The sequence below is a fragment of the Sphaeramia orbicularis genome, chromosome 5 (assembly GCF_902148855.1).
Source record: "Sphaeramia orbicularis chromosome 5, fSphaOr1.1, whole genome shotgun sequence".
Taxonomy (NCBI): Eukaryota; Metazoa; Chordata; class Actinopteri; order Kurtiformes; family Apogonidae; genus Sphaeramia; species Sphaeramia orbicularis.
Window position 1 is genome coordinate 31,647,978 of NC_043961.1, and position 14,948 is coordinate 31,662,925.

The window sequence follows — 14,948 nt, forward strand, 5'->3', positions numbered from 1 at the left end:
GTTTACTTGTTAACCTTATGACAAAAAGTAATACATAATGTAGCTACTCTAATTACTTTATAAGTAGTGCAGCTTACTACATTGACAACATTTTGAGTATTTACTGTAAACTGTCAAATAAATATGTAAAATTGCAATTTATTTGTAGTTGGAATTACATTTATTTTGTAAGAAAATTATCTAACTATGATACATTCAAATTGGCCCTAGATTTGGTTACACACCAGCGTCTATTACAATTACCTGAGATTAACAGGAAATGACACAAAATATGATTTGAAATGAAATGATTGAAATTGTATTTGTAAGTATTAGAGAGAAATGGGAAGAGACTATTAGAAAAATTTGTGTTGGTCAGGAATGATGCATTGTCACCCAACTCTTGAATATTAATAGACCACTAGTGTTTTTTTCCGTGTCCTTGCTTAGAGTGTGTCCTTCCTGCAGAGACCATTGTTATGAGTGATTATGTTTTGTTCACTCTGTTATTACAGCCGACAGTGGAGTGAACTCTGCCATGCAATTGGATGATCTACAGAATCAGCAAAATGGTACCTACCAGTCTCTTCCCGAGCCCATTTCTACAGGTCAGATAGTATACAGTCCGCCCGCGCAGCCTGACCCTCATCTGCATCAGGGGCCCTACCAGCAAACCACAGCACAGGTCCCATATGACAATTACACAGTACCATCCACGCAGTTACTACAGGGAGCCTACCAGCAAACCACAGGTCAGCTGCATCCTGGGACCTATCAACAGCCTGCAGCACAACTCCACCAAGGGCCTTATCAGTCTCAAACAGTGAGTAAATACTTTTAATTTATTTTTTAGAAAATTCTATCTTAAAGGAATAATATGTAAGCATTCAAACTTCAACCATCCTCTGAGTTAAATGAACAAGGTAGTTTAAAGAGAGCAGCATAAACCTGTGAAACAGAGAAATAAAATGTTCTAATCTGTTTCACAGCATAATTATGCATATACTTCAGCACAACCATGCAGGAAGGTTCTGAGTGAATACAGCCAAATCTCATGGCTTCTCTTTGTCTGTTAAGGTACAGAGGTTTGTGTTTAGTAGGTGTATTTATGTGTAATCAAGCTTTTCCTGCTGTCTCCTAGATAAACTGAGACTAGAGCATAGAGAGAGAGTTTCACTGGTGCACCCTATTCTTGGCTGGAGTTTCACACTCACTGACCAAAGGTTGACACCCAGAAACAGCCTGATCACAACAAAATATGTAGAAAGTAAAAATAAAGTTAAAAAAAAAAAAAAAATTGTCTCTGCAGCTAAATACACCAGGTTGTCTATGTAAAATATGTGAATGCTCATGTGCTTATATGAAGTTTGTATTGGAGTCTGTGTTCTGTTGGGAGCCAGGTGTCTGTTAACATTCGTAGACTGCATTTCTAAGCTAACATTATCTGGAGATTCACACTTTTACAGAAGTTAAATAGCAGAAGAGAGACTGAAGAACGTAAGTGTGAGTTTTGTTGTGGAAAATCCAACCTAAAACCTCTATATAGTAATCTGCATATTGTGGCTTTTATCGTGGATGGATGCAACAAAAACAGTTGGTAGTGTTAGTAGTTGTTGTTAGTAGTTGTGGAGTTGGCTAAAGTCAACACACAACCAGCTTCCAGCCTAAAACAGACCCCATCACAAAGTTTACAAAAACAAACAGGTATGTGTGAATCTTCTACATCTGTCACAAAAATCTTACCTATTGTACCTTTAAATGTGTAATTTTGTTTTTTTCAGTTGTTCTGTGATGTAACAACATATTTATTTCTATTTTTTTTTTTTTTTTTTTTTTAATGAATGCTGATCAGCGTCACAACAGTGATCCCTTTGTTTGCCAAGACAATCTACTCATCACTGAAAGAACAGGGTGTCTTAGACGTGGAAGTGCCTCCCTGGTTGAGATGTTACGATCTAGGAAATTGTCTACAACTAAGACAATGAACCCAAACCCCTGTGCATGTCCCTCACACGCTGCAAAAAATAGCACAGAGAGCTCAGTGCATACCACAGAATACCTACTGTCTAACTCTGCCCAGAATCCTTCATTATCTCCCCTTTCGCCCTCCCATCAGCATTCGCATCATGACTCAGCAAGTAATTTCAATTCACCTCTCCATCCCCTGAATTTACAACACTCCTCAGAGCTCCGTCTGAGTAAGCCACCCAGCCCACAACATCACCACCACTGCAAGGCCTGCTTGTCCCTCCTGCTCAGGGACAGGACAAAACGAGGTGGATCTTTGGGACACACACATATACAGTCCTTCTCTACATCCACCCAGTTTCCCCAGGTTTCTAAACTAAGTTCACCTCCATCTCCACATCACAAACATCTCGCTCTGTCTTCTCTTGTGTCATCAAACTATCCTTTATCATCAAATAGTCAACCAACCCCAGTGAACTCATCATCCTCACATCTTTCTCCACCTTCACAAGTTTTACAACCAAGGAATTTGTTTGAAGGAGGAGATCTCACTCTTCTCAACCACTGTCTCCATCACATTGTGAGCCGCAGGACCAGTTCTCCCACCCTCTCTGACAGAGGATGTAGCTTCCCAGGACACAGTCACAGGGAGGTTTGGGGTCTTATCTCAACAGTAGATGACCGTGTAGACAAAAGTCAGGAACTGGATGTGCCATTGAATTCTGCCCCAAATCTGGACAGGAACCCTCCGGTTTCACATGACAGTGAAGGCAGGACAGATCCATCGGTAGGTCAGCGAAGCGCTGCACTAAGGCCTGCTGTAGCAGTAGCCTGCTGTATCTGTAATGATTCTGGCAGCTGCTTTGCACCCTGTATGCTCATGCTTACAGTATAACTTCAACCCAACTCTGAAGTAAACATCAGACAACTCATGAAATTGAAAAGTGCTAAAACATCTTTAATGTTCTGAAATGGTAGATGTGGGTGTGAGACAGGGCTTGAGGGCCATCCCCAGGTATATAAGGGGTTAATTTGAGATTTTGTAGAGGTCAACTGATATTGAGTTGTGAAAAAAATAAAATAACAATGGTCATTTTGAGCAAGAAAAAGCCAGTAACTGCCAACCTCAGTGACTGTAAGAAACTAGCTCTGACCATTGGACATCTGAGTCAAAATAATACATACCTAAATTAATAAACACTGAATAATTATTCATCAAATAAATCACCAATGAATGCAAAAAATCTATATTTTGAGCTGTTATATTCCCTTTAAGTCAACCATTCCTTTTGAGTAGGCTAATATTAACTGTCAGTCACTATCTGAGCCAACTTTGGCTGGTGCTTATAGTTTATAAATTATCCAGTGGGTGAAGATTAAACTGCCAAACCAATAAATCTCTATCTGTATTTTTTGTACTAACTGAAGAGAGACTCACCTAAAAAAGTCTACAGTTTTTTGCACTTTTCATACAGCATATGGCATATTTTACCAACAGGAAAATTAGGTCCTGAAAGGCTTTCCAAAAGAAAAACAGTAATTTTATGTTCCAGAACAGCCACATTGATCAGGAAGTTTGTATGATTGTGTGAACTGAAGGAAAATGATGGTTTTGCAGACTCCCACTCAAGGACAGATTAACACCAGCACTGATTTATTTCATTGCCATGGAATTGTAGGGAAAAAAAACATTTTAATATGCAGTATCTAGCCACTAAAATGATGCAGGTCCTATTTTCAGCTCTCATATTGTAGATTACAACATAGAACATATCTCAACATGCGAAATAATACACTTGATATTATATGACAGAAAAGATTGTTGGTGGGCGGCGATACATTCATGCTCCCTTGTTCCCTGACTAGTTTATTGCTTATGATTCCTACTACTGTAGACATGCTGTACATTTCAACCTAGCCATGTTTTTATAGCAAATATGCAAACATGCTTTCTGTCCCAATGTGGGTCATATTATTTCTGTAAACAGGGTCCAGTAAATGTGGTCTATATGTTTTTTACAGACAGTTTCTGCTCCAGCTACGCCAGCCCCTACTGCGCACCAGAGTAGACAGACAGCACAGAGCTTCCCAGCTGGAGCCTCCACCCTTCAGACGCAGCTTACTGCCCAGCCCAGTCAGGACCAGGTACTGCATATATTGAAACCCGACGGACCCTGGAAGCAGCTGTAGCAAAATACACACACTGCAAACTGAATTAGACAGGAAATTTAAAAAAGAATTCCCTGCTCAGAACAGAGTGACCTAAAAAAGTCATGTTATATTAAGTATTTGGGTTGTTTATATGCATTCCATTACTGTTAAATGCTAATTAAAATAAATGTTTTATGGGTTCTTAATGTTTATATGGGTATCTAAAACTGTAAAAAGCAAGGAGTGAACTAGTTGTCTCTAGACACTCTGGGTGTATGGTCCTTTGTTAGACTGTATTAGAATAGGATAAGTAATGGAAGACTAACACTGTATGCATTTGTCCTCTTTTTTTGTTTTCTGCTGAACCCATAAAGACCCAAACATCCACCATCAACCAAAACCATCTACTGATCTAAACTGTTTAATACCTGTTGATCCATTAATACTATCAATATATGTAAATCAATATATGTGTAAAATACAGTGTGTCATCTTTTCATGGTCATCAGATATGACCCATTTGGACGTTTAGAGGCTCCGTAGTGAACAAGGAAACACTATCATCTTCTACAACATTGATTCACCAGTAAAACCCATGGAGTTGGATCAGTGGCAGTGGGTGGAGACACGTAGTTTATGCTCAGTAAATGATCTATTTTGCTTTAAAAGTCACTTTTTCTTCTGTTTTCTATGTTTCTGATATAATAACCTTTGAATTTACTCTGAGCTTTTATGAACATCTACATGATCAGTGAATTAAATGTAGAAAAATCCCTGATTGTTACAGAAGAAATGTAAAATAAAGAGGATAATATCATAATAAATAGTGATAAGTGATAAATCACTTAAGAAAGGGTAAATATAGAGAAAAATTAATTTGTGAACAGCCACAAAAGTAGCACTGGGTCTTTATGGGTTAAGGATTCAGCTTATATTATGTACATCATTTCTTTATATTGTTATGGTCTGGCTCAGGGACCACAACAAAAATATCAAATGGAGGATGGAGGATCAATGCTAAACGTGTGATTTTATTTACAAAGTAAGGAATAAGTGCAAACAAGTCCATAACCAGAACGCAAAGTATAACAAAAAGCAAAGATGGCTCAGGCTGAGCATCAAGCCGGTGGCAGAGAGAGAGAGAGAGAGTGCGGTCTGGACAGCCATCCTTTATAGTCTGGGAACCAACGGTGGCAGGTGTTCCCGATTCCCAGGCCCCGCCTCACACACACTGACGCAGCTACTGCAGGGGGAGGAAACACACCCACAAACACACAGACACAGACAGCACAGACAAGTAGCACAGACAGGCAGCCCAGAAGCATGCTTATAGAGATGTGGGACTGGGAATGTGGGCATTTGCACTCGCACATCTAATCTCTCTCGGGACAAAAATATGAATAAGTCAGCCAAAACAAATGAACATGGAACAATTAATTTGTTTCAGTAAAGCAGCCCTGTTAGCTAGCTGTTCAGCAAACCCAACCACTTATGAGGTAGATACTGAGTGCACAAAGTGATCACAATACCTCCGCCAGGATTGCTTTGTGTGTTTGCGTGCGTGCATGTTTGCATGTTTGTTTGTTAGCAAGATAACTCAAAAAGTTATGGATGAATTTTCATGAAATTTTCAGGAAATGTTGATACTGGCACAAGGAAGAAATGATTAAATTTTGGTGGTGATCGGGGGGGGGGGGGCAGATCTGTCTTGGCGGAGGTCTGCGCTCTCCAAGTGCTTTTCTAGTTTCCCCTTGTAAATGGTTCATCCGGTACTGCATATGTTTATATGTGTGTGTATTGAATGGCTTCTCATGTGGTTTGTATTTTCTTCCCATTTGTCTTTCCTCTGTCTAGTGTCTCCATCCAGCCGGTGTCCTGCCCCAGGTAGAGCCATCACCTTTTTTTTAAACTTACTGTAGGATTCTCTCTCACACACACACTGCAGACCGCACAGTGTAATTTAATCACAAACCACTTATGCTTAAGTGGGGCATTTAGACCAGAATAGCTTCCATCAGTTTCATGGAGGATTCTGTATTCTTATCACAGAATTCATACGCAAAAATGAAAACAAGTGTTTGATTTCCTCTCCTAGCTGTTATCTGCTGACCAGCCTACATCTCACCTGAGTCCTCCTGACATATCTACTAGTTTTCCACAGTCAGTCCCCAGTGCTCCACCCCCACTCCTGCCCCTGCAGATCAGCACACAGGTGCGTTGTGGTAGCGTTAGAAACAAACCAATGTATAAACCAGACTTCAATAAAACATCCTTTAAAACTTGAGATCGCTTGGGTTCAGTATTACTAAAGGGCCTGTGTGAATGCTGTCTCTGTCGACTGGTTGTCTTTGTTCGTTTTTTTATCATTTTCCCCTTTTCTTTCCCAGTTTCCCTCACCATATCCAGTTGCACAAACAGGGGCCCACCAGCCCCCTCCATTCTCTCCAGCTCCTCTGCCATCTGCCTTTAGCAGCAGTGGTCCTCTCATGTCTAGCTCCTACTATTTACCGTCCCCCCACCGTCCCACTCTCCCTCTGACCCCTCATTGTGCCCTGCCTTCCATACCCACTCTTGGTACCCCTCAAACTCCTCTGTCCACACCTCAACACGTGCCTAATGTGGCGCTCTCTATTCCACTTCTTGCCATGGCCATGTCACCTGCTGTGCCCCAGCAACAGGTCTGTCCTCCAGCATCTCAGCCAAACCTTGGTGGCATCCATTCCACCCATTCCTTGCCTTTCTCCCAGGTACAACCCACCCCATACCCTGCCCCTCACCCTGAGCAGGAACTGGCTGAGCAGCCTGTCCAGGTGAATATTTGACTCAATTCTCACTGTAATGGTTGGGTCATGGGAAATACTGAGGTAGCAGTAGGTCTAATGCATGCAAGGCGTGCATTTGTTGATTTTGATGTTAACCATTCTTGCATTAACGGATAAAGAGTGTCCTAAATGTGGTGTTTCTTCCAGATGCAGACGATTGCTCCACAGGGGAATTTGGGAGATGTTCAGCTTTTGGCTCACGTCCACCATGTCTTACCGTCTGTTCACACCCCTCTCTGGGGAAATGGAGCAGATGCAGAAACACCTGCAGTTGGCCTAAAATTAAGTGTAGCTCCTGTAATTCCAAATGCTGATGCTGGCCCTGGCCCTGGCCCTGGCCCTGCCCCTGCTCCTGCCCCTGCCCCTACCCCTGCCCCTGCCCCTGCCCCTGCCCCTGCCCCTGCCCCTGCCCTTGCCCCTGCCTCAGCCCCTCCCCATGCCCCTGCCTCAGCCCCTCCCCAGGCTCCTGCATCAGTATCAACAACAGTCCAAGTTGAAACTCAAGCCCCAGCACAAACTCCAGCTCTAGGCCCAGCACAAAACCAAACCCAAGTTCCAGCTCAACCTGCAGCCATGCCTCAAACTCAACCTTCAGCTTCAACCCTGGTGAATGCCTCTGCTTCAGTCCCAGTTCAAGTTCCAGCCCCTTCTGCCCCAGCTCAAGCAACACCTTTTCAAGCAGGTCCCACATTAGAACCACCACAAGTCTCATCTACAAATTCACATTTATCTTCGACCACTGGTAAACTCCAACAACCAGTCCCTGTTTCGCTGCCGACACAAGCTCAATCTGCAGCTCCTGCTATTGTTCCAGCTCCTGTCGCAGTTTCAGTCCCAGCTCCTGTTCTGCAGGCTGCTGGCATCCATACCGCAGTATCATTGCCTGAATGTGCCAGCTTGGCCACCACTCAGCAAAACCTAGACACTGCATCCAGCACCTACCAACAAGAGCTCTATACAGAGGTAGGTATATGGCCACAGTTCAGGCATGTCTGAGTCCTATATTTATGCTCTTTCTTCAAAAATTGGATTTGCTGATTGAAAACTGTACCCTCACTCCCTATTGTTTAAACAGTATTGACAAATACACAACATGGGCAATGAAACAGACTCCTTTTAGATATTCAGTGTAAGATTCAAGGACATTTAATTATTGAAATGGAGTATAATATTCATAATGGCCTTATCAATGGCGTTATAACTGTCTGAAATAAGACTACTTTAGTAGCAGTTTGGAGTAGTATTTATTTATATTTGAAGCAGCGTATGATGCTCGTCACCAATTTTTCATCAAATCTGTAAAGCCTGAGTCATAGCCAAAGTATCACGAATATGTTAGTCTTTCCATAATTATGCATCTGAATCACTTTCCTCACAGTGAACAACTTTGAAGTGTACTCCATCACAAGCCGTCTGTTTGTTTACATACCAAACCGAAACCAAACCGTCACTCAGGCCTTTTCGGAATTCCACGCAGCTGCAGCAGCAAGAAGCAATGAAGCCGTTTCTGTGTTTGTCGCTGCTGTAGTCATACTGCCATTTGACTGCAGTCTGTGCCTTCAACACTAGATACCACTATATCTTACAAATTGAACTTTTAAAGTGGCAGTAAAATTTGATTTTATATCATTATTCTGTTCTCACATTACTCCCTTCTCTGTGTAAAAAAGTACGCATAAGATCACAATAATTTTTTTGATACTGGTGATAATGTTATATAGGCCTTTAATAATCCATTCTATATGAAAACAAAAACAACCAGTTATTTTCTCCTTGAACAGGATGTGCTTCAGGAAAAACCGACATCATTACCCAGCTATGCCTATGACAGGTGTGTGTCCATTTTTCCCATAATTCTTCTCTTTATAACTATTAGTGAAATGAAAACTGTCACCAACGTACAGGTGGGCCACAGGAAAAGATTGTGAAACTTTTTTTTTCTTTACAGCCTGAACTCCGATGTGGCATCTGGTAAAGAAACAAGTGATGGCTATGACAGCTTGGCTAGTGGGGGAAAGGGTGACGGAAAACACAGGAAACACCACCGCAAGTCTGCCCGCACACGTTCCCGGCAAGAAAAGACCAGCAAACCTAAACTAAGCATGCTTAATGTGAGTCGTAGTTGTTTTTAAAACGTGAAACCTGAAATGTTTAAAATCCTTATGTTTCTCAATGTGAGGTGTAACCCATGTGTTGACAGGTTTGCAACACAGGTGATAAAATGGTGGAATGCCAGCTGGAGACACACAACCACAAAATGGTGACATTTAAATTTGACCTGGATGGAGATGCTCCAGAAGAAATTGCCACTTACATGGTGAGTTCAGCATTTACTCAAGTATACAGTTTGGGATTTCTCATCTGATATCACATGAGGTTATAATCAATGCCTTACTCTTTGTATGGTTTCATATGCAACTTATCGAATGACTACAGGTAGAGAATGGCTTTATCCTGTTGTTGGAGAAAGAGATCTTCATCGACCAGCTTAAGGATATTGTGGATAAAGCTGAAGACATGCTGAATGAAGACATGGAGGGAGAGAAGGTCTCAATGCTGAGCTGTAGTCCACAACAAGGCCAGACCTCTGAAGGATTGGTGGGGGAGGTAAAAAAGAAAAAAGAGCACTAAATATCCCAATGCGTGATATTTTAAAGGAGAAAAAAAAAAATCACTAATAGGATGAATGTGATTCTTCCAATAAACATTCTTCTTTTTGTTGTTTTGAAGATGATGGTGCAAAATAGCCTGTACAAAAATGCTCATTTGTGTTGAAATCTGGTCAGTCTGGTGAAGGCTATAGCGTACAGTTTGTATTTTATATAATTCAAGTATTGTTTGTGGAAACACATAAACAGAGGAAAACAACACAGAGAAAGAAATGCTGAGAAATAAGTTCATTAGTAAGTATTTTTAGTAATCTTCTGACTTAGATTGCATCTGTGTATCCTCTGTAGAGTCAGCAGCCTGGATCTTTTCAGCCTGTCTATCAGCAGAATGGTAAAACTTTATTTCTAATCAAAAATGCATTCATACTAAACCTATTTTTCATGTCCACTGTTTAGTTTTCATGATGTCAATTTTTTGATTTCAGTTCTTCATACAGGAAAAAGGTGGTTTATAATCTGCCCCGTAGAGGAGACCCCCGCATCCAGCCAGGAGACCCCATCTGATGGTACGACGACACAGTCACCAGGAAGCTCAGCCACTACCCAGACTGCTGACAGTGGTACCGCAAGACCATCTGCATCCAGAGGTGACTTTGTGTCTATAGCACTTTCAGCACTAAATCTGATATCTTCATGGAGTAATAGCACTATCTTGTGGCAACAGAGTGAAATACATTCTGTGTCTGTGCCAGTTTCACAGACAGATCTTTAGATGTAATAGCTAGACTTCAGATAAGTGGTTCTCGACTGTCTAATAGGACTAATATACCTTGAATTCTGTCAAAGTTAAGATGTAAAAAACCTTACTGATTGTGACTACTAGTGCAAAACTCTCAGATCTGTTCTCTTCATCAGAAAACTTTTACTTTCAGAAACATTTTTAACACTTATAGTATGCTTTTCTGGCTTAAGGTGCAGTATTAAAACAAGGAAGTAAATCTATATGGACTTTATTGTTTATATGAAGAAAAATTATAACCATACTTTTGCACAATGGAGGATTATTACACATTTAAAAGGATGAATGTCAAAGTCTGATGGTGCTTGTAAAGTCTTACTGCAGGAGTGTTAGATTTTTTTTTTATCTTCATCTTTTTATCTTTTGCAGAAGAGGGATCTTCCTCCACAATGTCTGGTGGAAGTGGAGGCTTCACCTACGATGTTTATGGCTTCTGTAGTCCTCCAATAATGTCCAACACAGACCCTCTCATCCTAGCCACTCTGTCTCCTCCTGTGTCTGCACCTCCCACTCTGCAGTCCGTTACATCAGTGGAGCCTGCTGGTAGCTCAGTACAGCCCAGTGTGCCTCAGGTTCAACCAGCAAAGGCTCAAACTTTGCCCCCATCATCCCCACATACCTCCCTACCCATAGATGAGTCACAGGGATCCCCTCTGGGCTCTGTGTCCCCCATCCACACTGCTCAGCAGATAGCAGACATGACATGCCCAGTTTCTTTGGCTGAGGAGGTGCCCTGCTGCCCTCTGGTCATGCCTCTGTCTCTGGACGTCAGCGGGTCACAGGGGGGGTCTCCTCTCACTCCTCTTCCACTACATGAGCCCAGTTCAGCCAAAGAGCCGCTGTCTGTTTCTTATACCTCTGCCGTACGCAGCGAACGCCCACAGCAGCCGGTCGTACTCCACCAGCCTTTCTCTAGTGTGGGAGGGACGAAAGTGTCCTCGCTCCCCCAAAGCCCAGCACCATCCCAGCACAGTGCAGGGCCTGCTGAGTCAGATGCCGAAGGGCGGCTGGGCCGTGGGGGCTTTGTGGACAGCACAATAAAAACACTGGATGAGAAATTAAGGAACTTGCTGTACCAGGAATATGCTCCCATGTATCCATCAGGCAGTGCTGCAGAGACACCAGGATCTGGTACTGAGTACATCCAGTCTCCTCCTGGTCCAGACAGCGCCACAGGAGGCTCAGGAAACAGCACCCCGGGGCCAATGGGGGAGGGACGTTACCGGGCCGGTGAACAGCTGGTGAGTTAAATTATAGACTTTATCAGTACTGTTCAGTACTATGAAACTGGATGATAACATATAAGTGTGCAAACTACACACTGGCTTTTTCAACATTTATAAAACATTGGCCTCAATTTAATATTATTACTGTTAATATGAATAATAAGAAAAAGAAAAGAGAAAAGTAGTTGCTGCTGCTTGCTTTGCATCTTTGAGACCACAGAGGAGTGGAGAACAGCCAGAACAGAGAAAGACACTGTTTATTTCAGTGAAAATAAGAGGCATTTTATTGCAGAAAGGGAGATACCATTTTAGTAATCCACCTTCTAACCATTTTATGCACCATCATGGGTGATAAAAACACAGAAAAATAGAAGAGTTTGGCACAAATACACTATTGCCAATATTTTTGAGACTCTCTGAGATTTAAATAATTATGTTTTCATGGGAGCTCATATCTCCTCCTGGCTTCTCCTAGCTGCTGTATTGCTCACAACCTGCAAATAATTGAAAAGTCTGATCCTTATGACGTATCTTCTGTATGTCTCACTTAACGAAGACATGTTTTTTATCCATGTTTTTGCAAATGGACTTACTGTAAACAAGCCTGATATTGCAACAGACAATGTTAATATTCACATAGTTTGCAACTGACTGATTTGCAATGAATATTCACTGAAAACTAAAATGATTGATGTTAAAATGATTATGTGTAAAACTGACTTGTATCAAATAATATTTTGTCATGTCTACCCTGTTGTGGGGTTTCTCTTCTCTTAGACAAAACAGTTCATTAACAGTATGTAATCACAAGGAAACCCCTGACTGAGATATTATGTTGGCTTTTACTCAAACATACAGTTTCATTATATAATTTCTTTTAACTAGGTCAAAAATGAGCCTTGAATGTAGTTGTATGAGGTGTGTGAATTGTACTGTCTGCTTCAGATACTTAAATTCATTTTACCATTAAAATATAACTGTTAATATTCATATATTAGACACATTACAAATAACGTGGTAAGAGAATAATCAATGTTCTGCAGTTTTCAAGTTCTTTGCTTTGTTAATTTTTACTCTCAGCCTCAAATCCCTGAGAGAATGGACAGTTTGAGCACGCTCAGTGACTCAGCTGTGTGCGGTATGTACAACACACATTAATCAATCTAACAAGACTGGAATAATTAACTTCTCCCTAAATTTACCGTTAATTCAATACTGCAGTGTTTAATGTTGTGGAAATTTTCCTGCAGCTTCCTTGTCAAGGAGACACGTTCCTCACTCTGCTTCCTGTTCGGGAACAAGAGGTCGATTTAAGGTATGAGTGGAAATATTTTCCTCCCACTGATTATAAGATTACATATCAAAGTTTGATTTTAAGTGAAATTTGTTATCATGTTTATTATCTAGGAAACTTGGCGCACATTTACACCTACCTGATTTGGTGTGGATTTGCAGCCTGTCCAGTTTGATCTGAACCAAATTTGGAGGGGGGAACCCTCCAGAGATGTGTCCAAGTAAAGTGGTCTGGATCAAACTGGACCATGGTTTGGTTCATGTACACCATCATGACACTCTTTGGATAGCTCAAACTCTAAGACTCAACTGTCATTGTGGAAAAAAGGAGACGACATTCTGACATCAGATCCATGGTCATCTATAAAAAGAGAAGCAGCACAAATAGATGAGGATACAATAGTCTGCTACCATCCATCCCCAAAATGATCATGTGAAAGCAAAACTAATCCAATGGAGCAGAACAGAACAAAGATGCGAATACTTGCTTGAAAACGTATCTTAGTTGAAATAAAACTAAATTGATAGTTTTCAAATGAAACTGAAATAAATGAAAACTACAATGACCAATGCATCATGAACTTAAATTAAACAAAATTGCAGGTTTCCACCAACGTTAATGACTCATATGTTTGTAACACCAAACTAACACTATTCGGTTCTGAAAAATAAAAAAAAACTAAAACAAAACTACTGATGCATTTGATGATGCTAACTAAAACTAAACTCAAATATAAAACCAAACTCAAATACTGAATAAACAAAAGAACTAATAACTAATTTAACACTATCATTACTCTGTTTGCTATTGAATAAGCAGAACCCGAGTGCTGTGAATAACCAGTCTGTTTCCTATTTTGGCAGATAATCTCTGTTCCCCCTGAGGTGGCCAACAGACGAGATGTAAAGCAGAGGAGCTGGAGCAGCGCCGCCTCGCCGGCTCACCCTGCAGGTTACATTATGGATCACGGTCAGGCAGAGGGCATGGCTGCCTCCACCACAATTGGCCGTTTTTCTGTTGTGAGCACAGAGGATGACATCACGCAGAGGACACGCTGCAGCCGCTATTCTGCCCCGCCTGATTTCTACCTGGACACGCCCCCTTCCATGGCCAAGCGGGGCTCCCTGCCTCGTGCCCTGACGTCAAACTCTGTCCCTGTGGACGTCACAGTCCACGCTCGCTTTTTCTCCTCAGACTCTGGTGCTGAAAGCAGCCCAGTGAAACTGCCGTCTTCCACCCCGTCTCAGCATACTCGCTCTGAGCGCAGAGGGAGTGACCTAATGAAGAGGGCGGTGGCCTTCCTCCGTCGGTCAGGCCGCAGCAGCAGCGTGCAGAGCTCTGACTCACCACACAGACATGGAGGAGTGCATGGCTCGGCCTATGGCAGCAGTGATAATGATTCAGAGATGGAAGACTCAGACATGAAGAAAGAACTACAGAGACTCAGGGAGAAGTAAGCATCTTTACATGAAAAATATGGATGAACACCTATTACTGTGCACATACTCCCCAAGAACTTCTTTATTAACATACAGATTGACTTTTTATTTTAAAGAATTTTTTATGAAATATTCAACATGACTATTAGGCTACTCCAACACCCCCTCACCTGCTGTTTATCGATCATAAGGATGCAGATGTACATGAACTAAGACCTTCATGTGCTTTGCTTTGGGCCTTAGTAAGGGAGTAGCACCACAACAATACTCATTCTCACTGGTAGATTTCTACCTCAACTGGAATATGTGTTCCTTAATGTAGAATATTACCCAAACCTTTTGTTATATACCTAATAAGTCATCATTATGTCCCCCCCTCCATCTCCACAGACATCTGAGGGAGATCTCTGAGTTGCAGGCCCATCAGAGGGGGGAAGTGGAGCTGCTGTATCACCGTCTTGGTAAAGTCCCACCTCCTGGCCTGGGTCTATCACATGTCGCACCGCCCACGGGTCGAAGAAAGCGATCCAGTAAACATAGGCTGAAGGCTGGCAAACTTCTCAGCCCTCTGGTTCAACAATTTAGAAATGTAACAACCAAAACCAGTGACTCCAGCAAAACCAGTAAGTGTCTTTTCACAACAGCTGTTTTAAAGCTTCAG

The 14,948-nt window shown here is 41.8% G+C and overlaps 1 protein-coding gene across 10 annotated transcripts in view; it reads left to right on the forward strand.

Moving 5' to 3' along the window:
* Window positions 1-14,948, forward strand: part of wnk2 (WNK lysine deficient protein kinase 2) — a 35,346-nt gene that overhangs the window by 15,008 nt on the left and 5,390 nt on the right. For 4 of the 10 annotated variants that reach the window (XM_030134751.1, XM_030134743.1, XM_030134746.1 and 1 more), the window contains exons 8-26: window positions 495-802; window positions 1,832-2,734; window positions 3,970-4,092; window positions 5,953-5,982; window positions 6,194-6,310; window positions 6,486-6,908; window positions 7,068-7,240; window positions 7,325-7,883; window positions 8,702-8,751; window positions 8,869-9,031; window positions 9,121-9,237; window positions 9,357-9,527; window positions 9,878-9,920; window positions 10,015-10,176; window positions 10,698-11,569; window positions 12,635-12,692; window positions 12,805-12,869; window positions 13,712-14,301; window positions 14,678-14,910. In XM_030134751.1, the coding sequence (XP_029990611.1) occupies window positions 495-802; window positions 1,832-2,734; window positions 3,970-4,092; window positions 5,953-5,982; window positions 6,194-6,310; window positions 6,486-6,908; window positions 7,068-7,240; window positions 7,325-7,883; window positions 8,702-8,751; window positions 8,869-9,031; window positions 9,121-9,237; window positions 9,357-9,527; window positions 9,878-9,920; window positions 10,015-10,176; window positions 10,698-11,569; window positions 12,635-12,692; window positions 12,805-12,869; window positions 13,712-14,301; window positions 14,678-14,910 (5,160 nt within the window). Of the gene's footprint in view, window positions 1-494; window positions 803-1,831; window positions 2,735-3,969; window positions 4,093-5,952; window positions 5,983-6,193; window positions 6,311-6,485; window positions 6,909-7,067; window positions 7,244-7,324; window positions 7,884-8,701; window positions 8,752-8,868; window positions 9,032-9,120; window positions 9,238-9,356; window positions 9,528-9,877; window positions 9,921-10,014; window positions 10,177-10,697; window positions 11,570-12,634; window positions 12,693-12,804; window positions 12,870-13,711; window positions 14,302-14,677; window positions 14,911-14,948 lie in introns of all 10 variants that reach the window. The other 6 variants (XM_030134744.1, XM_030134745.1, XM_030134748.1 and 3 more) reach the window with 6 other exon arrangements.